The 25,147-nt window shown below is 35.9% G+C and overlaps 2 protein-coding genes across 4 annotated transcripts; one reads left to right on the forward strand and one right to left on the reverse strand.

The window, feature by feature from the left end:
* Positions 1-387: 387 nt before the first annotated feature.
* Positions 388-8,252, forward strand: LOC142613130 (cullin-1). 2 transcript variants are annotated; one of them, XM_075785333.1, is made up of 21 exons: positions 447-524; positions 636-683; positions 1,047-1,201; positions 1,317-1,416; positions 1,588-1,773; positions 1,893-1,940; positions 2,032-2,235; positions 2,330-2,407; positions 3,055-3,144; positions 3,288-3,368; positions 3,476-3,535; positions 5,305-5,334; positions 5,411-5,497; positions 5,585-5,734; positions 5,825-5,880; positions 5,977-6,097; positions 6,211-6,372; positions 6,487-6,630; positions 6,735-6,953; positions 7,110-7,277; positions 7,879-8,252. In XM_075785333.1, the coding sequence occupies exons 3-21, from the start codon at positions 1,071-1,073 to the stop codon at positions 7,978-7,980; spliced, it is 2,217 nt and encodes a 738-aa protein (XP_075641448.1). In that variant the 5' UTR covers positions 447-524; positions 636-683; positions 1,047-1,070; the 3' UTR covers positions 7,981-8,252. The 2 variants fall into 2 exon arrangements, with proteins under 2 accessions (XP_075641447.1, XP_075641448.1); XM_075785332.1 differs by lacking the exon at positions 636-683 and having other exon boundaries at positions 388-524.
* Positions 8,253-10,920: 2,668 nt separating this feature from the next.
* LOC142612572 (cysteine-tryptophan domain-containing zinc finger protein 3-like) lies at positions 10,921-24,965 on the reverse strand. 2 transcript variants are annotated; one of them, XM_075784669.1, is made up of 14 exons: positions 24,319-24,965; positions 23,347-23,419; positions 23,087-23,217; positions 22,557-22,958; positions 21,098-22,455; positions 20,579-21,015; positions 18,643-20,483; positions 18,378-18,538; positions 15,833-15,993; positions 15,105-15,265; positions 12,230-13,021; positions 11,978-12,147; positions 11,759-11,886; positions 10,921-11,179 (listed from the first exon to the last, which is right to left on the reverse strand). In XM_075784669.1, exons 1-11 carry the CDS (start codon positions 24,478-24,480, stop codon positions 12,827-12,829), a joined length of 5,082 nt encoding a protein of 1,693 aa, XP_075640784.1. In that variant the 5' UTR covers positions 24,481-24,965; the 3' UTR covers positions 10,921-11,179; positions 11,759-11,886; positions 11,978-12,147; positions 12,230-12,826. The 2 variants fall into 2 exon arrangements, with proteins under 2 accessions (XP_075640784.1, XP_075640785.1); XM_075784670.1 differs by lacking the exon at positions 15,105-15,265.
* Between the last annotated feature and the right edge of the window lie 182 nt (positions 24,966-25,147).

A 25,147-nucleotide genomic window follows, 5' to 3' on the forward strand; every position in this document is an offset into this window, starting at 1 on the left:
AAATAAAATAATTTGATTGTTGTGAGGTTCATATTCATACTTAAAAAAAATAAAATCATATTCATAAAATATTTTACTATATAATACAAAATTTTCCCAATCAATTAAATAAATATGAATCACTTCTAAAAAAAAAAAAAATTATATGAAATATGCGTGGATTAAATACAATACAAATTTTCTACCAAGGTCGGTGCAGCGAGATTTCCGAACAACTGAGCTATCTATCAGAATCAACGGCCCATATTCACCCTCTTCACCACTACTGCACGATCCATCAAAGAAGACCACAATTTGAACGGCACAGATTCCACTTGTGCCCACCACTACACATGCGTGCACAGAATTTATTATTCGACTAGAAGCACATTATTCTATCTCCATCGAAACCTTATATAAATGCAAACAGTAATTTCTCATTTATCTTCCTCAGACTCTTTTGTTTTTCTTCTCTCTTTCTCTTTTAGATTGTTAGGGTTTTTACTGTAATCCTCGTCCGTACACACCAACCAAGAAACTCACAGGTATGTTCGTCACGATAATCGATTTCTTCGACCTCTTAGTTCTAGCATTGTTTCCAATCGATCATTGTTTTTCGCTGTTACAGCTCTTTTTTTTTTTTTTTCTCGGTTCAGATTTTGTTTGGCTTCTGATCAATCGCATTCGAATTTCGAAGCGTTTTGGTACTGACTTCGTTAAATTTCATATTGCAAAATCCTTTGGTTTTATTCATTTGTTTTTGTAGCGAAACGATTTCGAAGAATTCGTTATATTTATCACGAATTAGATTTAGCTGTTTTGGTATGATTTCCTTGTTTTTGGTTTTCGAAATACATCTTTGTATATAAATTTATTTGATTTTCTCTGCAGCTGAGCAAAATTATTTGATAATCTTTAGGATTAGGGTTTCACAACATCACTCGCTTGAAGTCCGATGTAATTTTAGGTCACATGTTTGGCTTTCTGTGTGTTTATGTGAATGTAATTTTTGTTTATTTATTTATTGCTATTATAGGTTTTGTGATTAATTTTGGCTTTGATTGTAGATTTGAGTGTTTGCGTTTGCTACAATGGAGCGCAAGATTATTGAGTTGGACCAAGGTTGGGAGTATATGGAGAAGGGGATTATGAAGTTGAAGAGGATTCTGGAAGGGTTGCCGGAGCCTCCGTTCAGCTCGGAGGAGTACATGATGCTTTATACGTATCCTTGTTTTTAATTTTCCGATTGAGTTTGTGCTTATGATATGATCTTTGTTTTTTTAGCTTTTGATATGTGAAGTTTTTGTGCTGGGTTATTGCCTTAATTTTGAGCATAGAACTATCTACAACATGTGTACGCAGAAACCCCCCCACGATTACTCTCAACAGCTTTACGACAAGTATCGCGAGGCATTTGAGGAGTACATTACTAAGACGGTGAGGAATATTTTTGGAATAGGAGTTGTGAATTGTGATTGTTAAGAAACTGAATAATCCTTTGGTTGTATCACTATTTGTCTTTCAATACTGTACTCGCTATTGGAGTCTATTTCTTTTCTGATTTCTTTACTTGATATCCTCCCTTTTTGGGTTTCGTTTATTTATCAGGTGTTGCCGTCTCTAAAAGAGAAGCACGATGAATTCATGCTGAGGGAGCTGGTGAGAAGATGGTTAAACCACAAGGTTATGGTGAGGTGGCTGTCACGTTTCTTTCATTACCTTGATCGATATTTCATTGCAAGGAGGTCACTTCCTGCTCTTAACGAAGTTGGACTAACCTGCTTCCGTGATCTGGTTTGTTACAAGTCCCTCTAATGGAACCTTATTTGGCTATTTTATGAGGTTTACTTGTAGACAACATTTCTTACATCCTTTCATAAAATTCCCTTATTTGGCTATTTTTTCAAATTCAGGTTTATCAAGAGGTAAAAGCTAATGCCAGAGATGCTGTAATTAATCTAGTAAGTTCATTGCTCCTCGATGCTGGATTCGTGTAAGTTTTACATATTGTCATTTGTAAGAGTTGGCTAACGAATTGTTGTGGACCATCAGATCGATAAAGAACGCGAAGGAGAGCAGATTGACAGAGCATTGTTGAAGAATGTTATCGATATCTTTGTTGAAATTGGAATGGGACAGATGGAGCTTTATGAACTGGATTTTGAAGCACAGATGCTTCTAGACTCTGGTGCTTACTATTCTCGTAAAGCATCAAACTGGATCGTGGATGATTCTTGTCCTGATTACATGTTGAAGGCAAGTCTATGCACACAATGTTTCTTTATTATAGTGTTGTTTATGTTGATAGCCTCTGTGATTCTAACAACTATTATCTTATTCCTTTGTATAGGCTGAGGAGTGCTTGAAAAGGGAGAGGGACAGGGTTTCTCATTATCTGCATATAAGCAGTGAGCAGAAATTGGTGGAGGTTAGTTAATGTTTACAAATATTATATGATAAATATTAGACCCTTGAATAGCTGGCATTTTTGTTTGTGATTTATGGAGTAGTGATATTTTATTTACCGACACTCCTGCTTCCAGAAAAAGATAATGTATGGAGTGGTGTTACTGTATATAGTGACACTTCTCCTTTGGGGGGAGGGGGAGGGGGAGAGGGAGATGACCTATGAAGCTGGTGTTATTCAATGAAAACACTAGGGCCTCAATTGATTTGGTGACTTTTCATTTATCAATTTTAAAATATAAATAAGGTAAGTTAAATGAAGGATCAATATGAAATTCTTGGAAATGTTTATTAGTATGCATTTGTTATCTCTTCAAAAAGATGTCCTCCCAATGTTGAGATAATAATATAGAAATGAACCTGTGTGCAAAACAAATACCTCAGATATAATGTTAGATGTGGCACGATTTGTGACTATCCAAGTGCCCCCATATCTATATTGAAGTTTCTTTTTTTGGCTGTTTAAAGCACCTAGGAAGGAAATTCTACCAGCAGAAAGTACTTTCATCTCATTAGTTATAGTAGTTATGCTACATTACCATTACTCTCTGATGAAGATTATCTGCTGCTGTTGTCTTTTATATTTAAAGCTTCATGTTTGGTCTGTAGAAAGTGCAACATGAATTGTTGGTGGTATATTCACCACAACTGCTCGAGAAGGAGCATTCTGGATGTCGTGCTTTGCTGAGAGATGATAAGGTACTTATCTCTGAATCTTGTGCTAGGCAATATTCCTTTCTCTGTTTTTGTTTTATAAATGTTTTTCTTTTGGGTTTTTTGTTTTCCTTCTATTTTGTTATATCATTAATGCTTTATCCATTCTGTTTACCTTGCTGTTAAAGGTGGATGATCTTTCTAGAATGTATAGACTGTACCATAAAATCTCTAAGGGCCTGGATCCTGTTTCTAATATATTCAAGCAGGTAAGTTGTTTCCTGCTTACATTTATTTTTATAACCACAAGGACATGTAGATGCTCATTTGTTTATACATTAGTACTAATACTTTTTTGATGTTTTCCCTGTTGTAGCATGTTACTGCTGAAGGTACAGCCCTGGTGCAACAGGCTGAGGATGCTGCAAGTAGTCAGGTTAATTCTATTCTCTTTAAGTGCAGTTCTCTGGTCTTATTTTATTAAGACATTTTTATTTTCCTATTAAAAGAAATTGCGTTTCTTGGCATAATGGCTTGCAAGTATTGTATTCCTTTTACTATTTACTCATTGTGCAAATTGCCTGGTGCACATGTTGGTGGATATTCTTGGGGCTTATATTTGTATTAAACAGAGGATAATTCTACTAATGGAAGCTCCAATCTTCTATGTTTTGTCTTCTTAATAGAGTGAGGATGAATGGACTGAAATTGAGGCTCAATTAGTGTATAAATTTTATTACAGATTTTTTTTGGCTTAAGTTGATTCATAATTTGTATTTTCCTGGCAATGTATGATATAACCAGTTTATGTATGTACGAATGAATAATCAATGTTTGTCGCTACTTTTTATGCTGCAAAATTGGACACCTTGTATTCTAACAGAAATGCCATGCATTGTCACAGATCTCAGGAACTCTCTAGTTGCAAATATCACTTTGCTCACTGGTCCCTCTGATTGGTTTAGGACTTAAGCATCCATGCCTTTTGAATGGTAGTTTAATTGGCTGAATTGTGTGTGTATATATATATATATTTATTTATTTGAAGATATTATATTGGCAGCACTGGGAAAAGAATGAATGTCAAATAATAGGTTGCCATACAGGCATGGAGTTTTACAGTACATAATTGTTGTTGAATGTACTTTCTTCAAGAAGGTCCAACAGATCTTGAAACAAGAAAGCTTATGTTTATTCTTGTAGTCTGTATGTGTAGTTCGTTATGTGCAATTTGTTCTACCCGCAAATGTGGGGTTGTTAAACAAAAGTTTGCTACACAGCCCTGGAGTTCTACTGGACATACAGGTGCTGTTACGTTTTTTTTTTTTTTTTTTTTTTTTTGTATAAGTGACACAAGTGCTGTTTCATGTGAATTATTTATTTATTTTTTTGACTGGTAAGTTACTCGACGCTCAATGAGTCTCGAACCCATGACCTTACCCTCCTCCACCTCATTGTTATGGAACGAGGAAGTGTCATTTGAGCTAGAGCTCACTGGTTACATTTAAGTTCTTTATTATGTTTTAGATCTTGGATTAGAAATCTTATGTTCCTTTGTAGTTTATTGGAGGAATTTATTGATCTGTGTTATGCATAACTTCTAGTACTTACAAAGTAAGTACATAGAGAATAGAAGAATTAGTGACCAATTATTGTAACATTGAATGAAATAACATGATTGGTGAGCAATGCTATATTTCCTATCATGATTTTCGTTTTGCAGATTTTGTGGTGATTCTTTTGGCATTTAATTATTATCCTGTATTGGTAGCATATGTTCATTATACTTTGTCATATGGTGCATAATGATTTTTTTTTTGTTAAATTTATTGATGCTAGTTGCTAGTTTTATCATTTCATTTTTGTTATTGGTTTTGTTTCTCCTTCGCTGCTTATGGTGGGATAAGTTTTGTAAAATAAGTTGTTTTATCAGTTTTATAGTAAGAGTGTGTTTGGCTTTTGTTATTTGTTATTTTTTTCTTTTTGCTTTTTGTCTCAAGCTTTTTTGCAAATGATCTAACTTTTAGCATTTTGGAAATAAGCTAGCTTTTAGCTTTTAGCTTTTAGTCACACTATGCATATGAGCTACTGTAAATAAGCTGTTCCCAAACATACTCTCAACTCTGCTATTGTATTTTTGGCTTTCCATATCTGTTTCTTATTTCTTAATTTTGGTGCTTATTCTTAATTACCATGTTTCTACAGGCTGCAAATGGGGCCGGTGTGCAGGAACAGGTAATTCTTCAACCTACACATTATTTTTATGAATGTTAAGGGAGGTCAAAGATTGATTTAATTCTGTGGCCTTCAGGTCCTCGTCCGAAAAATAATTGAGCTGCACGATAAGTATATGGCATATGTGAATGATTGCTTTTTGAACCACAGTTTGTTTCACAAGGTATGTGCTGAAAAATACTAGTTTTTTAGATTGCCTTGTTACTCTGTGTCTTCTTCTAAAATATTAATCTCTTTGAGTGTTCAATAGGCCCTGAAGGAGGCTTTTGAGGTATTTTGCAACAAAACTGTTGCCGGCAGTTCAAGTGCAGAACTACTAGCCACGTTCTGTGATAATATCCTCAAGAAGGGTGGGAGTGAGAAGCTGAGTGATGAAGCCATAGAGGAAACACTCGAGAAGGTAGCAATATAAGTTTCTATGTTATATTAATGACAATTACATATTACTGGTGTTTGCACTAGAATTAATCTATGCTATTGATTTCTACAGGTCGTGAAGTTGCTTGCATATATTAGTGACAAAGACCTCTTTGCAGAATTCTACCGGTAAGCGCTATGTTTTTAGTAGACTGTTGGTTAGAGTTTTGTATTTAGTTGTCTATTTTAAATTTATTGCTGATTTTATGTCTTCTGTCTCTGCAGGAAAAAGCTTGCTCGTCGACTACTTTTTGATCGTAGTGCTAATGAAGACCATGAAAAGAGTATACTAACCAAGCTAAAGCAGCAGTGTGGTGCACAATTTACATCAAAGATGGAGGGAATGGTGAGTTTGTCATGATAATTTGGTCTAAATTTTGTATCTGTTGACATTATTGTGCTGTCAGTTGAGATTATGTTTTGCATTTCTTTATTTACTTTTTTCTTTGGGGGTTCCAGGTCACAGATTTGACATTAGCACGGGAAAATCAGACCAACTTTGAGGAATATCTTCGTAATAACACGAATGTAAACCCTGGAATTGATTTGACGGTTACTGTCCTTACTACTGGGTTCTGGCCAAGTTATAAATCATTTGATCTCAGCCTCCCTCCAGAGATGGTAACATTTACTTAGAGAATGGTCATGTTTAAATTTTCAGCACTAACAGTAGTTCTGCAATATAGTAGGAGGTTTTGTAGTATTTTATTATATTGTTTAATGCACTTGTTACAGGTAAGGTGTGTGGAGGTTTTCAAGGGATTCTATGAAACAAGAACAAAGCACAGAAAACTTACATGGATTTATTCATTGGGCACTTGCAACATAAATGGGAAGTTTGATTCAAAACCCATTGAACTGATTGTGTCAACCTATCAGGTAATTGTATTTACAAAACCTTGCTGCTTAATTTTGGGGTTGGAACCGGGTTATTGGATTGCCGACATGTGGATCGTTTTATGCATCTGTTGACTATTTTACAGGCTGCCGCCCTGCTGCTATTCAATAATTCTGATAGATTGAGCTATTCAGAAATTATGACTCAGTTGAACTTGACCCATGATGATGTGGTTAGATTGCTCCATTCTTTGTCCTGTGCCAAGTATAAGATCCTGACTAAGGAGCCAAACACAAGGACTGTCTCGACAACAGACAACTTTGAGTTCAATTCCAAGTTCACAGACAGAATGAGGAGGATTAAGGTATTTGGCATTCTCACACTTAATTTATAACTTAATCTTCCCAACTGCCTTCCTCATACCCCCCTCCCCCCAATTGGGAAACTCCTTTTTATTTTATTTATTTATTGTTTCCTTTGTATTAGAAATGATAAACTTTTAAAAATCTTTCAATTGTAGATACCTCTCCCACCTGTGGACGAGAGGAGAAAAGTAATTGAAGATGTTGACAAGGACAGGCGATACGCTATTGATGCTGCAATTGTTCGCATTATGAAGTCTCGGAAAGTTTTGGGTCACCAACAGTTGGTTATGGAGTGCGTTGAGCAGTTGGGCCGAATGTTTAAGGTCCTCTCTCTCTCTCTCTCTCTCATATATATATATATGTTGTTTTTGTATGATGATGTTAAATTTGAAAATTGCTAAAATTTGTCCATGGAAGCTATTTTTAAATATTATAGTGATGGTGCAAACCCCAATTGCTGTTTCCAATCTTGACACTATAATTTTTATTTAATTTTTATAACGTTTGTGAAATTTTTGTAATGAACTAGAAGTAGCCACCTGCTACTGAAACCTAAGCCATAAGATATTAGTGTTAGGTAGTTGGCATTCTTGGTTTACCTTAAAGAATTTTCTCAGAAAGATTGGCCAAACCATTGAACTCTTGACCATAAGACACAAACAATTTATATAGTTGTCATTCTTCAAATCTATCATAGCATGCATCTTAGTTTTGTGTAGGGTGTAACCTACAACTTCTTTAGTTTATTTTGGTTAACATACACATGGTAAGAATAGTTTCAGGGGGCAATTGGTTATAAACTGAAATGTAACTGGAGTGTTGGGAGGTTGTCTAGAAATTTCAGATGATGCCATTTATTTTATGTTATTTTCCCGGTAATCATCACTATACTAATCCAATGTAATAATGGATGGAAACGTGCAGCCTGATATCAAAGCAATAAAGAAGAGAATTGAAGATTTGATCACCCGTGACTATCTGGAGAGAGACAAGGAAAACCCAAACATGTTTAAATACTTGGCATGATTGCAAAGCTCGAGCTGGTGGTAGTGTTGGGGGCCATGGAATGATGTTTTTATATGGAAGTTTGGACAGTGTTAACTTCCACTACAAATGTCTGTAAATGCTTCTTTTTGTTACAGCTTGCTGTGTCTATTAGTATTAGGAGGTTTAAGTCCAGGGAGTAGAGAATTTTTGTGCACTACACCTTAAGAGCAAAATATATTTGTTGGATTGACCTACATGACCACCTTTAGTCAAGAAGAATTAATACACATGTCGATTTTTAAGATCTTAAACTGCCTGTCGATAAACCGTGTTGCATATTTACTTCATTTTTTCAGAAGATGCTATTGGTGTTTTGGCTACTCAGTTTTTCTGATGCTTCAGCCTTAAACCACGTGCTTATTACCAATTTGATGTGCTGGCCTGGCATCCTGAAGATAATATTGATTTTTAAGGTTCTTGATGTATGTTAAATGCTGTTAGACTTTCAGAGAATGGGGATTGGTGCATAAGTCACATATCATGTTAACTTTTGGGACTTATGTTCTGATTGAAGTGAGAAGTTATGATTGGTGGGAATGTAAGTTTACAACTTCCTATCACTTTTGCATCTACTAGTTACAAATTTCTCGATCAGAGAGTTCTGAAAAAGTGTTAAATAGGTTGTCTGCTGATATTTATTTAGACGTGATAACCGGAATGTCAAGGTTTCTTTGTGCTGCTACGGAACAGACTGAATGATATTTTAAATTAGTTACCGTCATTGTTACTTTTTATCCTGGTGGGTCATTAGCAATACCCAGACGATGTAAGCTACGACCATTTAAATCAGATGACTGAGAAAATAGACTGAAGCTTTTCCTAACCTATGGTATCCGCTACTATCCAGGACAAGAAAGTATAAATCTTTTCCAACGTTCTGGCAATTGTAGCAATTAGACATCAGGGGTTCAACCCGGATTGAGGCCACTGGATATATCCGAGATGACTTGATGCTATGCTATGCAGGAATAAAGATCAATGCAAGAAATCTGGCTGCTGTACTTTAAAAGCCTGCTGCTCTGATGCTGCTTTCAGATGAAGGATTTGTTAAGTTCTCAAAATTCTTCATCCAAACACAAAGCTTGTTTGGTATCTAACGATCTATAGAACAAAAATCATACAGCATTATTGTGATTTTTTTTTTGAAATAAAATAGAATTTTACTCTAACTTAATCTAAGTGTAAATGTGTGTGAAATTTTCTCTTGGAGACTTAAATCTTGGCCCTTGACTATCGCATTATTGTGATTCTTGGTCCGTCGAATGACCCAAACCAAATTGCATATAAAACAAAAACCAACGCTACCGCATTGTTATGCAAGCCCTGCATAAAGGTTTTTACAACTATAAAGGTTTTTACTTATCACAGGACCACAAGGCCTGGAAGAAGATTTATGCGGCAAAAAGGCTACTGCAAGAACAAAATAGGAACAAGTAGCAGAGACAACAATAATTAGTATTGTTGTTCAAAATGATGTGAAAATTATGGTTTACAATGTGTTGTGAATATACGTGTTTAAACTTTTAAGTACTTGTAATGCAAAAAATGTATTTAGTACCATGTTTTAATTATTTTATTAATATTTATTAGAGGAGAGAATTTCTAACGCAATTTCCAGTTGGTCTTCTTTGGTTCTTCTTCCTCTTCAAAAAATTTCTTCCTCCACTTAAAAAACAAAAATCACAATTGTTTGCTAAAAAAACCTAGGAACCCACTCTCATTACTCTTCTAAAAAATTAACGAATCCTTCGCAAAAAAGAAAAAGAAAAAAAAGGAAGAGAGATCACGAGAGAGAGAGGTGAAGAAATTTGGGTGTGTTTTTTCTAATTGCTGATGTTGGATTTTCTTTGATCTACTTTGACTTTTCCCTATGATTTTGCTGTGATTTGGAGAGAGAGAGAGAGAGAGAGAGAGAGAGATGAGATGAAGAAATCTGAAAGTGAAGAGAGAATTTTTCACATGATTTTGCTGTGATTTGAAGAGAGAGAGAGAGAGATGAGATGAGAAGTGATGGAGGTGAAGAGAGAGATACGCAAATTTGAAAGTGAAGAAAGAAGGAAGCGTGGAGGAGATGGGAGAAAAAGAAAAAACGAAAGAAAGAAGAAAAGATGAGGCATGCTGCGTCAGCGTGTGAGAGAGAGAATTGTACTTATTTTAGTTCATATCAAGTGGATTTTACACTTTTCTAAATATTTACAAAAATGCCATTAAATAATATTACTTGAAAACAAAAAACTTGTATGGATGAGTTCTCTAAATATAGTGTTTAAATACCCTAAATTGAGAATTGTGACTCAAACATTCCTAAAAAAAAACTTCCACCAAACGTAATTTTTTTTTTTTGGCTCACAATTTTCAGTGTTTAAGCACCCTATTTGATAAGCGATTCCAAACAACAATTTTCAGTGTCTAAACACTGAAAATTGTTGTTTGGAATTGCTTTTACTGAACAGGCCCTAGGCACCCGGAAGTTGGTTCTAATAATCTAACCAAGTTCTCAGTATCCTAACCAAGCCACTTGTCAGGGCAAAGAATATGGGAAGAGGAAACATTCAAAACTCAATCTTAAGGATAGAGAAGGCACAGTTTTTAAGGGTAGTGTTCCTTGGGTTTCCCAATCAAATTCTGCATTGGTCAATGTACCACTATTGTATTTAATTGTCCTGAGGGAAAGATAGCTTGTTATGTATCGCGTTGGGTAATACAGTCATATGGTTTGGAAAAATAAGGTACAACACCGAAAGAACTATATTTGAGTTTTTCCCGAGCAGTAATATCCACCGCTCCTTCTGTGGCACATCCCCTCTTCCAAGAAGAGAAGAAAAAAGAGGGAGAAAGGAAAAGTATAACAGGTTTTGTGCTTGTTTAACCTTCACAGCCTTTAATCATGTCGTTAGTCAAGGACAATTATCGAAAAAATTCAAACAATAAAAGATTTCAAAATTTTATTATGAAGAATTGGATAAATGTTGCTACAATTGTACAGGAGTAAGAATAGGTAATTGGTAAGCAGGTATGGAGGGGTCAAAAAATCTCATCCGTTTACAGAGCAACTAGAAATAAAAAAGAAAAAACTATACTGGATTCTGTCTAGGGGATCAAAAAGGCAAGTTCTCCACTGCAGTCAGTAATCCATTAGCCATCCGTGATGCCACTGTGACTGCTCCAATTGCTTGACCTACAACCAAAAGATGCAATTAAGTAGCAATCAAACTAACTATTAATGCATAAAAATAGAAGACCGAATACAACATATTAACCACCAGCCTATTCCCACAACTACTAGTTATAATTATGGGTCAGGATTAGAAATTTTTTTAAACATATGCGAGATGTCTTAGCATCTTGAGCAACGAGCATGCACCAACACAAGCCACTTTTTACCATTGGACACATGACCATCCCTTGCTTCTAAGAACGCTCTCAGTTGTGATGCCAGAATGTTTTAAACACTACCAGACAGAAAGACTGAGCATAAAGTGTTGGCTTCGGTTTCATACTAGACAGTAACTCCAGAAGAATTTCTCTCATGGATGGTTAAAAAAAGACGTATGCTATATCAAGCTTTCAAGAGAGTGGCTGGCTCATGAATAAATATTATAATATCATTAAGAATTTAGAAGTACCATATTATTCTCGCTAATACATACCTTTCTTGACACTAATCCATTGGGAGGAAATTACCATGTCATTGACATATAAATTGAAGTTCTATATCTCCATTTAGTTTAATGAGGTAGTGTAATGAGTAACTTACCTGTAAGATGCAAATGTGCTATAGCTGATGGTATGGAATTACACTCCCTCCGCCCTTTTGAAAAAAAAGCTTAAGCTATTCCTGGTATGAACATAAATCAATGGTTCGCATATTTACATGGACAGCCTCTGTCAATTGAGAAAATAAAATGAGTTAGAGGTGAATGTAGAACAGTATAGTCAAATCATTTTTTTTTTTTCAAAACAGAGTGCCACAAACCTTTAAGGAAAATAATCTGGAAATACTGTTCTGGTAGTTTACATGGTTATTACTGTAATTTACTTTCTGCTATAGATTTTTTTTTTTTTTTCTGACTTATTCTTGCTTGTATCTATCAACAACAAAGAGAAACTTGTTCCCACCTACAATAAGAAACTATTGAAGACCACCTGCACATATGAAAAAAATCAAGTCAGAAAGAAACATAAAATTGATGAAAAAGAAAGGAGTGATGTAAATAAAGTAGCCTACCTGAGACTGCCATTTCTTTTATGCTCTTTACATAATTTTTGAAGTGTCTGCAGGTAAACCAATACTGCAAAGTTCATGCACATGCTGGCAGCTCATCCTTAAGTTTTCTCCAAATAAAGTATATATCAAATTGACAGGGCAGAAAAACTAAATCTTCCTTAAAGAAGAGAGAAGCCCAATAGATTGCAAGTTCTGGTGTGAAAATTCAAATACCCCACAGCTATTATATCTTGAACCACAATCCGGCTCATATATCCACATACATCTAAAATCTCAGAATCATTTTGGCCAAAGATTTAATTGGTAACAGATCACTCTTCCTCAATTTGTCCCTTGTTCAATTCCGAAAGCAGATGCAGCCCCTTAAAAATACATTGAAGATGCCATTATTCATCTTGTATTTCAAACATGTACAGAGAGCACTAACTTCACAAGTTGGTGATGACCAGCCTCTCAACAGAACTATCATGCAGTGTGGCAGAGAGATCCAGGTCAACCCTCTTTTCTTTTGTTCCTTAAAGGCTTATACACAGGATATACAAACCCAAATAACTTTCTTTCAGGGTCGAATTGCCTCCACAACAACTTTAGATTCCTTCAACGGCTAATGGTTTCCATTGCAAGCTTTACTAAACGTAGTAATCCCTCTACATCATGGAAGTTAAAATCAAGAGCCCTTTTGATGGAAGATATACTCTCCCCATTCTTGGTCTCACCCAAGCTTACATTAGCAGCTGCAAAAGCAATCCGTGATTTCCTTGAGGCTTCCATTGCCAATATTACATCTTGTGCCTGCATATAATCACATTTGATCATGTAATGCTCATATGTAATGTAGTGCAGGGTGTAGAACAGCATCCTAGTAGATATAATAGCCATTCTATTATAGGAAAGATCATAAATTATTAATATTTTATACACAGAAACTGATTCATTTAAAAAAAAAAAAACCTTTTTGATATGTATGTTATAAGTGTATCATAATGTTAGTCTTATCATATGATACAATGTACATATCTTATGATAGGGTGTATGTTATAAGTGGATCATAATGTTAGTCTTATCATATGATGCAAAGTACATATCTTATGATATGGTGTATGTATCAGCCATTTCAATCAACAAGCTTGATTTGCATCACTTTCATTCACCTTTTTTTTTAATACTTTAAATTGTTTCTTAAAAAGAATCTAATTTAACTGTTAAAGTTGGGACATTAGAATGTTCATTGTTAGTTGCACAGGATTTCTAAAATTAATATATACTTAACTGTACAGTTAAAAATGGATGAGAGGTTTCATAAAGGAAAAAGAGGTAGAGAAGTGTAAAATTGGAACATGTTGTACATGTTATTATAAGTAATAGAAGATATATAACATGTATTTAAAGAGCAACACATTATAAGTCATGTGATGTTATTAATCCAATGAGTATTATGTCATTGTCATCGTATAGATGTGTTTATTTTATATATACACTTGGTTCAAATTACATTTGAGGTAACTTTTAACAATGCTACACCTCTGATTCTTTTTATTGAAATTGTTTTTTGAAAAATTCACTGTTGGATTACATTTTCTTCTTATACCTTCCATTGTTGCCAAATTTTAAATCAATCAAAGATCAATAGCTATATCGTCTATAAAATGTTTAATTTTGAAGCTTTTTGAAACTTAAAATTTTGCATAAAATATGAGTTTATGGATTAAATAGTAAATAACATTTGATTAATTCATACGTTAGCATGCATGTTAAAAATAAAGAGAAAATGTAATCCAATGGTGGGATTTTTAAAATATTTATCCAATAAAAATTTACTAGGTTGTGCAACATCAAGAAAAAATTATACCTAGTGTGGCTTCATCTTGACACACACACGCATAGAATTGTGAAAAATGAAATTTTTTAATATTTTCTTTAATGAATTAAACATAATTGACAAAAAAAGAGAGTAAAGTGTCCAATATGAAGCTCCAAAAGGATATAATAGATGCTAAAAATAATGAGTAAAAGGAGAAGGCAACATGAATGCTTTATTTTAATTATATATGTATATAATTATCATATAAAAATAGGGATGGACCCATGATTTCAAGTTAGGGGGCTGGAGTATAAGGAAAAAAATGTGCTATATCCACAACATTTTCACAACAAATCCTAGATGATTAGTTGTTACTATCTCTAATTTGAACCCATTACTAAAATTACTTTTTTTTATCCACTAATAACACCCAATAACAACCTACCACTGCAGCTTATCTATTGTTAAAATGTTGTGAAAATATTGTGGACATAGTATTTTTAAATTAAAAATATTAAAAAATAAGCATCCCTATCTTTTGGGCACTGAGGTTTTACATGAGTTCGGGTTGGACTAGACTAGAATGGGTTGGGCTGATGATTTTGGAGGGGAGAGGTCCAAGGTACATTGAAGAGGAGCCTATATATATATATATATATATATATATATATATATATATATATATATATTTCCATAAGCCCAGGGGGGCCGGGCCGCTTTGGGACCCTCCTGAGTCTGTTCCTGTATAAAAACTAAAAAGATATAAGATTTTATTAATTTTAAATGTGTCTGTGTATCTTTCTTTTTAATGAATAATTAAAATAATGTGTTTGTGCAACTTACGATACACATTGTAAAAAAAATAAAATCAATTCATGATATAATTTATGATTTAAGAACTATAGGCAAGATTAAGTTATTAACTTGATCATGGTTCAGATGCATGTTATGCTGTCCGTCCATGCAGCACTGGGCACAGAGTGAACACACAAAAACAGCAAGATGCTTTTGAATTGAGGGTATTGAATATTCTGCAACAATTAAATTTTATGCACAAGATTAATGTTCACTTACAAAACTAAGTAATCGTGTGAAGTTGCTACGATTTTGTGCAGCAATGACATGGTTTCCAGCAACTTGGGGAGAACCAACGCCCTTGGACAAGGTAAGCTTGTCCACTGTGGTTGAGTTGTTTAAGTTGTCAAGATCAGAGGCTGATGAAGAAGGAGACTCACCTGAATAATGCAACAAGAGGAATGACATCAGGTAACAAAAAGATGTAACTAAAAGTCTCCTTCAGCATCAGTTCAGTGAAATGTATAACAATTGAAAACAAGCATTTCATGACAAAAAGAAAGCCGCTGCCCCGGGGGGGGGGGGGGGGTGTGGTATAAAATAATAGCGACAGCTACAATTAGAGCAACCCTTGTGGCCCTTGTCACAAGCTCTGTTTTCAAATGTGGAGTTTTAGGGAAGTAAAATAATGCATGTACCACTCCACCAATTAGACAAGCCAAATTTACAAAAAGTATTCTTGTCAAAAGAGAGTGGCTAGCATGTGTGCCTTTATCAAATTGGATTTTTCAAAGATATTAGCCATTGGATCATTTATACAACTCTATCATACGGTTACTCTAGTGCATAAAATTGTGTGTGAAATATACTTCAAGTTGTGGAGAGCTTGGGATTTCAAGCTACAAGGAGCTCATAGCATAGTAACTTACATAAATAATAACCAACGAACAATTTATTTCCACAAATAACCGACAGCTTTACTAGATCATAACATTGTTTTAAATTACCAGAAGGAATCATTTGCAGAGCCGACTGCAACTCACGGCGATCTCTGCCTGCACTAGCATGTGAGAAATTTATTACCCTCATATAAGCCACCTCCATGCATTTGTAGGCCAGAGAAGCAGTAGCCATGTCTTTGGATTTCTCAAATTCATGGGCACAAAACCTATTTGATATAACAGATAATCAAAATGACAGCGGCACAAAAAGTACAAATTCCACAAAAATCAACACATTTAGAACAAGATTAATAGTAAGACAACAAAGTTCCAGATAGCAGCAACATTATTTGCACCATTCAACTTAAAAAGGCAATAACCAAATGAAAAGACAGTTGAGAAAGCTTCACTAAGAATGAAGATATCCATCGAGATGAATCCCAAATTCTGAGAGACAATATCCTTAGTTTACAATTTCAACATACCCCCAAAAACCTTACATCAAACTCCTCCTATATTGGTTCAGGTCCCAAATCTGACCCACAATCGACATGGTGAGTGAACACATGCAAGGGATACAACACAAAAAGGATGCGGTTCAAAATACCATGAATGACAAGGCTCAATCCATAAAGAATTTTTTTTAAGGCACAAAAAACTGACAAGGAAAAAGCCATGATTGACAGTTTTGACAAAGTTTGAGTGATGTCACAATCAAGGGAAGAGCCAGGAGGGGGGTTCCAAGGGGAGGAAAAACTATATAAAAGAAAGGGTAGGGGAAAAATAGGAAAATAAAGAAACAAGAGCATTATTGAAGATAAAAAAATAAAAAAATTATTGTTGCCTTTTAAAAGTGATAAAAGGAATGTAATCATCTATTCTTCATCATAAAAATTAGTGTATAAGGAATAAAATATTATATACTAAAATCCAGAAATTAATTACATTTACAAGTAAAACTCTAAAGTTCTAAAGTTTTAGGTGTGTTTACACAGTTTAAAATTGTTACAGTTTGATCATTTTATGAGTTTAACAGAAAGTCACTTGAGCCATACTTGAGGTCTATCTAATTACTAAAATCATTTCAAAATGGGAATTATAAGTGGTTTTTTAATTATGAAAAATTGCAACACAACTATCATATATAAAAAAACCCCTAACAAATCAACACAATATAATGGATACACTATCATTTATGGGTTTTCTGATATTAAAACTACTGTTTAATATTGTTTTCTGATAATCAATATTCCCTTTTTCATCAATTCTATAAGAGTTAAACCCTTTAGAGCCATTAGAATATCCAGACTCATTTATTCCCTTTGAATAGGGGATGTAGCAATAACTCTTGGATTTATTAGTCTAAGCAGGAGACAATATACTTTGATGCTATTGATTAGTCTTTGATTTAAAGAATCATCCCATCTCAAAGGCATTTTTTTGTCCAAGTTGATCTTAAGCACCATACATACATGCACGCATATGCATGTGTGTGTGTTGTGTGCATGTGTATTTGCATATGCCGATGTGCACCTAGAGACATAGGTTATGGAGTTTGGTGCTTAGATCTTTTGGGTTTTTCTGGGTCTTGCCAAGAACGGTTGCAGATACTCTCTTTGGTTGGTGGAATTGGCTTCGAAAACGTTTGTCTGGAATTTAGAATTTAGTTCCTTTGTGCTTAATGTGGTGTCTTTGGAGGGAGCGAAATTGGAGGACGTTTGAGGACTTGGAAAGCTTGGATGACCAATTATTGGCTTCTTTTAGTGACTCCCTATTTGACTGGTCTAGGGCTTGGGGAATTACCTTTAGTGACTCTTTCCCTATGTTCCTTAGCTCTCTCCTTTGTATTTAGTATCTTTCCCTTTCGTTTTTCTCTCTTCTTAATCTTCTCTATCTGTATTTTTCTCTCCGCCTTATGTTTTTCTGCCTAAGGCAGTGTTCTTGAATATATATCCTTATTACTTATCAAAAAATAAAAAATGTTAGAATAACAGTTAAGTGATAATTTCACTCTTTTCTATTAGCTTAAGCTTTTATGACAACTAGTATTTAAGAAAGCATCCTTAGTTCAAACTTTGTCTCTACTCTACCTCCCATTTAAAGTTTAAAATGCCACATGTTGTGCCTACATATTGAGGGAGAGTCTAGTCCACACATGAAGGGAAGTGTTAATATAATGTTGAAAGTCACCATTTCCTATCAATTTAAGCTTTTGAGATAAATGGTATTTTATCAATTACATTGTACTAGGTGGTGGCTTATAAAGTGTAGTTAACCCAGGTTGGAATAGGCAATTTTGGGACAAATGGCATTTTATAAGTTACAAAGCATTAGGTTATGTTGCATATAAAACTTAGTTAAGGCAATTTGGAGTAGGTACTTTTGAATTCCTATCTAGGAATGAAAAAACAAGTACATACTCATGGTGTTCGAAATCCTATGTCCTGCTGCGAATTTTTGTTGTTTCTTAAACAATGACTGCAAGTTGTAACTTTAACGATCAACATCAGAAAAGGAACACTCCAACCCCCCCCCCCCCCCCCCCCCCCCCCAACCAAAAAAAAATGATAACTAGTAAATCTCAAATTCCATGCTTTATGTTTTGACTTACTCGCATAGTTTTGCAGTGGAGCTATACACTGGCTTTGATTGAATCATCTCGTTATGTTTGGAACTCTCACCATTGCCAGATTCTAACAAAGAGGCTCCATAAAGAAACTTGAGGGCCGCCTCAAAGTAAAGTCTTGTGCTATCAAGATTTGACCCCGAGTTCTGCAAAAGATAACCAATACTACTAAGATAACCAATACTGCTAAGCGACAGCCCGGACAGGATAATGAGCAGTAATAGCTGAATTGAGCAAGGACAGTAAAAACCTTAAGGCGATCAGCCAAATGTTTTAGATCTTTAGCCTCTTTCAGAGCATTGGTAGCAGCCTGGCTGGAGGAATCTCTTCTAGCTGGACTAGGGGCATCAAGTTCCCTGGCCTTCTGTCCATTGGATGTGGGATGTCTTGAACTGGTACGCTGAGTTCCATTCTGTTGATCAGCCTTTCTTATCTGTTTTTGTGACTTTAATGCATCATCACCTTCAGCGGCCTCAACTGTCAAAATATCTGCTCCATTTCCTTTGTGGGACCCAGTTACTGGTCTGGGACAACGATTAAGTGTCTCAATGTGAGGTCCTCCAGTGGGTGGTAATGGTAGTGACTTCCCTCTCCCAGAAGCTAGTCCAACTTGATCAGTTTTATCATAAGGGAACCTCTTCAAAGATCTTTCACCATCAGAGTCTTGCAGATGATTTTGCTTTGTTGTAGACAATGCATCCTGTCTGCATGTAGAATCTACTTTGTTATGTGAACCATCATGCTCTCCAAAATTTAACTGGTTCTCTCTTTTGCTGCTCTCACTTGATAATTTTCCTGCAGAATCTTTCTTACTGACATATCTGTTATCAGTTTCATCAGACTTGACTCCAAACTTCTCCTGTAACTGGTTTTTACCATCCCTATGTTTTACTTCATGGAAAGGTGAGTGATCTTGACGGTCACTGAGAGATTCAGAAATCTTGGACTTACCCACTTCAAATTCAGTTTTAGAACTTCGGTTTTTGTCCTTCATCCGTGAAGAGGACCCCTTTCCAGACTTCCTTGGACGAGACTCGTTAGCATGGGGATGACTGTTGATCTGTCTTTCTTCATCATGGCATTGATTTGAAGACTGTGGTTTACTAGGATATGGATCATCATGGCCTAAATTATGGACACCATCATTCATTAAATGGTTGTTTGTGATATCAGGAGAAGGCACAATATCAGCTCTAGCTCTACTACCTGATATGTGATTAGCCACTTTGAATGTTTTGTCCTTCCTTTCTGTCCCAGAACGATCACTCCCATCATCTTCACCATCTAAGCATCTTCTTGGACTACCTACAGCAGAGAGACCAGCATCCTGATGGTCATCTTTCCCCTTGAGACCCCTACTTGCAGATGTAAGCTTATCTGGATTAGAAATTCTCATAGGTGACGAAGAAACTGATTCTACTGGTGAGCCTTTCACTTCCTGGAAGCTGGCTTTTGTTTTATGGGAACCAGAAACTTTAGAAGAGCTTGAAGTGGCTGCATTGGAAGGCTGTATAGATCCCAAATCCTTCCTCAAAGAATCCATACCATCCAAGCTTCGCTGAGATAGATAGCTCCCTAGATCTTGCCCAAGTTGCTGGTTCTTTGAATGACTACCTTTTTTGTCTGTTCTACCACTGTCCCTACTTGTACCGGACTCTTTCCCCTCAGACTTAGATACCCTGGCCTTCTTTTCCTTCCTGTAGTCATTTTCTTTGAACTCATCCTTCACTTTCCTCTTTTTAGCATTTTCTCTAGTATCAGAGTTTTCCATTTCCAAGGACCCATTATCCAAGGAAACTGGAACTTTGTGTTTTGGCTTTTTATTAGAAACATGTACCCTGTCATTTACATCATCCCTTGAGTCCTGATATGAAGAGTGCCCATTATATCGATGCCGATCCTTCTCTGAGGATGTAGTAGGAAAACCACTACTTGAGCTAGGACCTGTTTTCCCTGTGGGCTCACTGTGGTCTGACATCCTATCTTCATCATTAAGATGCATACCTTCACTCTTCAATTTCTTGGAACCTCTAGAACTATCTTGATCACTATTATCCCTTCTGCTTTTCATCTTTAAATTCTTGGTACCACCTGTGTGCATGTTTTGACAAGAAGTTAATTACATAATAATAAATGATGACAAAGTAAACAACGACAAAAAACACTCCTGGCTTCAAATACAATACCTCCATCAGAATAGTTCTCACATACTTTATGGCTCTCTTTATGTTTTTTTACAGGTAAGTCACTGGACTTGCTTAGCTGCTGAAAATCAGGATCTCCCATCAGAGGAGATTGGTTAACATCATTTAGGCTCCTACCTTTCACCGACACCTGCAAGTTTTTCTCCATCGAGTTTGACAATTGAGAGGGGCCATCTTTATATGTTGCATCTGATGTTTCTTTTAATCCATCTTTCTTCTTTCCACCAGAGGGCATAAAATGCAAACCAATATTTTTGTGGTTTTGGTCAGGGTGCCGAACATTAGCAAAGGTTACTCCGGCTATAGCCCCACCAGGATTCCCATGCAGATTAGTTTGACTTTCAGGAGCAACTTGGTACAGTGCAACAAGAGCTTGTGTTGTTTCCGCCTCAGTAAAGGTACACCGATTCATTCCAGGCCTAAAAAAATTTGTAGTAGGTCAAGCATCAGAGAGAGAGAGAGAGTGAGAGAGAATCAAAATAATAGCGGAATAGAACTTACAGCCAGTCAAGCATGCTACATATCCACTTCTCAGGTAGGTCTTTAGGGCTTCTACCAAATGGAAGAAGCCGCCATGTTTGACACTTGTCACACATGACCCAAGTGTCTCGATCTATCACTGAAGGAGCCCCTGTTGCAGGAGCTACATCAGAAATGGGCCCATAGGACGGACCTACATTTGAAATTGAAATTGCTTTAGGATAAGCGTCTACTGTTGGCAGCTTCTCAAATTTCCTACCACTCGATCTTTCATCTGATGCATTTTTAATGGCAGTTATGTGATTCTCAACCGCCTCAAAGTCCTTATGATCAGAAGGCAGTTCCAATGATTCCATTTGGTTATCTTCTTCTTCTGATCCCCCAAACAAATCTCTATATCTATCCCCAGCTCCTTCAAGATCCTTCTGTGATTTGAAGTCCTCCATTTCACTTTTAGATGTCAAATTGTCCACATGAGTGCTCTTTTTTATTTTGGGCACTGAAGAGGGAACCCTCAAGCTTACTTTTGGAACCTCAGTGGCTACGGTGCCATTACTTTGACTTCCCTTTGATTTCTTCTTACTCCCATTAGAAGAATGCTCCTTCTCAGGAGGCAATCTGATACTGTCTGGTTCATGGACAGTGGCCTTCTGATTAGCCTTCTCCTTGGAAGGATCCGAGAGTTTAGAGTTCGGAGCTTTCCTTCCCTTAGAAACATTTGAATCAGATTTTACAGAGTCGTAACTTTTCTCTCCATTGGAATGGACAGCTTTTTTAGAATATACTGAACTGTCATCAACAGAACTTGCTTTCTTATCTTCCCAAATCTTTCCAGCTGAACCCGCCTTCGACTTCTCAAACCACCCATCCTCTTGAGTGAATGTTGGCCCCAAAGTTTCCTCCTTTGCTGTATTAGAGAAGTCTTTATCCCTTAGTACATCGTTATTGGTTTCCCCTAACACATCAGAGTCCCTATCTTTACCTCTTGGTCTGTCATCAACAACAGAATTTGAATTAGATAGAAGCGGTAGTTTTAGAGTATTACAAAGAAGTTCCTCATAATTCAATATGTCAACATCACGTTCCTTCCGTAATATAAATCCATTGCCCTTCTGAGCATCCTTACTATCGCCACTCTTCAATTCCACTGAAATATCATTCCGCTTCATAGAGTTCTTCTTCTTCTCTTCTAACACTGTCCCATCAACCTTTCCAGAATCAGACCCACTTGGTACCATGTTAGAATTTTCCGCACCACCCCTGATCACAGGCATATGTCTATAATCTTTCTTAAGCTTTTCCTTCATGGTCAGGTGAATCAGATCATGGGAAAGAGGTGATAATAGTAGATCCCCGTGCACTGGAAAGGATGTCATAATCTGTTTCAACACAATGAAACAAACACATTCTAATTTCTTTCATGCACATTATGGATCAGAAAGTAGGGATGATAAATTACGGGGAGTCGTAGATTATTCACCTGAAGAATACTGGTGGGAGATTCACATGGGATATCTTGAGGCTCCCGGGACATCCCTTCACTTCCTGAAGGGCTGTCATTCAATGACGATGATGGTGAGACATCAAGACCAAGACCACTGTAGATTGCAGCATTTTTTTTTGTTGACAAGTTATCAGAACCCACTTTGATTCGAACCTTCAGTGTTTTCTGGTCTGATAAATTAGCAGATTTCTTGTTCTCAATTTCATATCTATGAGTGACATCCTCAGCACGAATTGATGGCATTCCATCATCCTGTTTGACAGAGTCCTTCATTGATGGTGCCTTCGATAAAGGCAATGGTGTGGAACTAGTAGAAGCTGGTACAAGTCTCACAGATTGTGGTGCACTTGAAGAAGCTGAAGAGTTTTGATGGCTACCCTGTGTAGTGACTCAAAATTCTCAATTAGAAATTCTCAGATCAACAATGGGCCGGTCATAAATTTCTCATTTAAATTTAAAGAGATTACAAAAATTAAATGGTATAAATCATATGCTTAAAAATCTACCTCCAATAGTGAATTGTTGGGAGATCTAGCTGTGCTGTTGTTCTGAACTTTTGGAGGAGTCCTTGGATGAGACCAAACCGGAGATCGCTGATAGGTAGGTAAAAACGAGCCATACCCTCCAAATTTTGCCCCTGCCACAATTACATAATTTCCCAAATTATTGATGTCAGGGGACAATAAAAAATTAATGTTTCCATCAAGCTTGAGAGAGAGAGAGAGAGAGAGAGAGAGAGAGAGAGTTCTGTTTTTCCTTGACTTACCCAAATTCTCTGCAGAAACCCCACCTTCAAAATCCTTTTGAAAATGTCCCAAAACATTTTGAAGTTTCTCACCCTTAAGAAAATAAAGAAGCTACATATTATATGATCCAAATATACATATGGGAAAAAGAAAAACGAAAGATGAATCAAAAGACAGTGAAACTGGGCTTAACACATCATAAGAGGTTTAGATAGTTTGTAAAACTAGCAGCTATTACATTACTTCCTTTAAGAACTTACATTTCATGACCCTACAATTAATTAATTCTCTCTAAATCTCAAAAATCTATATGCAGAAAGTTCCCATAATGCTGTCAAAGCTTCCACAGATAAATCTCAGTAAGCTTAAATACATATCCCTACAATTCCCTCTTATCTCCTTGGTATAAAGGACAGAACATGGATTTAATGATTCCAACATTCTTAAAGAGCACTCAAAAATACTAATTTCCCAGCTAACCAAAAATTTCATTGGAAAACCATAACTGACGAACTCAACTACTCAAGAGCTAAACCTTCTCGTACCATGACCAATTACTTTTGCAGAAGAAGTCTAAGTCTTCGCATTTACTGAACAACTTAAACAGCATAGCCATTAAAAAAAAAAAAAAAAGGATACTTCTCTCTATAGTTGATCAAACTGAATTCACAAAAGCCATATTTGCACTTCAACAAACAAACACTAAGCTCTCATAATTTCCATTTCCTTCCTTTTTCTGCTCTGACCATAGATTCTTAAATCCAACCACATTAAAAAACCAAGCACAATTTAAAGTAACAAAATTGAGTGTCCAACAAAAAACCCTCAAAAAACAATCAAAGTACTCAACAATCCAATCAAAATCTACAGTTTGGATCTAACACTCACCAATTAAAGTCAAACACAACCAAATCTAGTACCTCCAGAACATAACATAAAACAAAAAATACCAAAAACTTGTATGAAGCAAAAGAACATGTAAAAATCCTTACAATGTAAGAGAAAGCAACATCAGGGTCGATGCTTGGATCGTATTCTTCATTGTCGTTTCTGTAAGAACAAGCCTCCCCGTCTTCAAGCTCAGTCTCCTCCATCTCTCTCCCACCTCCAAACCTTAACTCTAGCCCCTTCCTTGCATCCCCAACAGAAATCATTCACCAAAAAACAAAAGCAAAAAAAACAAAAAAACCAGAAAGAAAAAACTTAAAATTCAAACCCTCAAACTGAGAGCTCCATCCTCACAACCTCACATCCAATTCCAAAACTCTCTCCGACCCATTTTACAGAACCAAAAACCCACCAAAACCCACCAAGGATTCCCTCTAAAACAATCAAACTCAACCCCGATCACAAATCACACCCTCCTCAAAAAAAATTACAAATTCAACATCTTTGAATAATTCAATTCTTGAAAATAACCCAAAGATCAAAGCTACTCAATTTAAAAACCCAATAAAAAAAATCTATCTCCCTCTTTTCCTTTTCTTTCAAAGCTTCCAGCTTAGAGATCGTTTAGCTGGAATCGAATTTCATATACTCTCTCCCCCTCTCTCTCTCTCTCTCTGGTTTTGGTGTAAACAGCAGCCTTGTTTTTTTATTAATTTAATTTTATTATATATATTTTTTCACTCTCTCTTTTTGTAGGAAAATTATTTGTTGCCTTTTTTTTTTTTTTTATAAATATATCTCCACGTAGAATTGGACCGATCTTAGCCAGAAAGGACAGAGTAAACCAAGTATATTTGTGGGAATATATTTTTAGGATTACTATTTTCGCCCCCCTCTACTTTTACGTTTTTTTTTTTCCAACAGTGTCCTGTC

Source organism: Castanea sativa, chromosome 10 (assembly GCF_040712315.1).
Source record: "Castanea sativa cultivar Marrone di Chiusa Pesio chromosome 10, ASM4071231v1".
NCBI classification, from domain to species: Eukaryota; Viridiplantae; Streptophyta; class Magnoliopsida; order Fagales; family Fagaceae; genus Castanea; species Castanea sativa.

Coding starts and splice junctions, on each gene's coding strand:
- LOC142612572 (XM_075784669.1), bottom strand. CDS start 24,480: ATGATTTCTGTTGGGGATGCAAGGAAGGGGCTAGAGTTAAGGTTTGGA. Junction 22,456..22,556: donor CTCCCACCAGTATTCTTCAG/GTGAATAATCTA, acceptor GTGTTGAAACAG/ATTATGACATCCTTTCCAGT. Junction 20,484..20,578: donor TGAGAACTATTCTGATGGAG/GTATTGTATTTG, acceptor ACATGCACACAG/GTGGTACCAAGAATTTAAAG.
- LOC142613130 (XM_075785332.1), top strand. CDS start 1,071: ATGGAGCGCAAGATTATTGAGTTGGACCAAGGTTGGGAGTATATGGAG. Junction 3,369..3,475: donor TTTCTAATATATTCAAGCAG/GTAAGTTGTTTC, acceptor TCCCTGTTGTAG/CATGTTACTGCTGAAGGTAC. Junction 6,098..6,210: donor CATCAAAGATGGAGGGAATG/GTGAGTTTGTCA, acceptor TGGGGGTTCCAG/GTCACAGATTTGACATTAGC.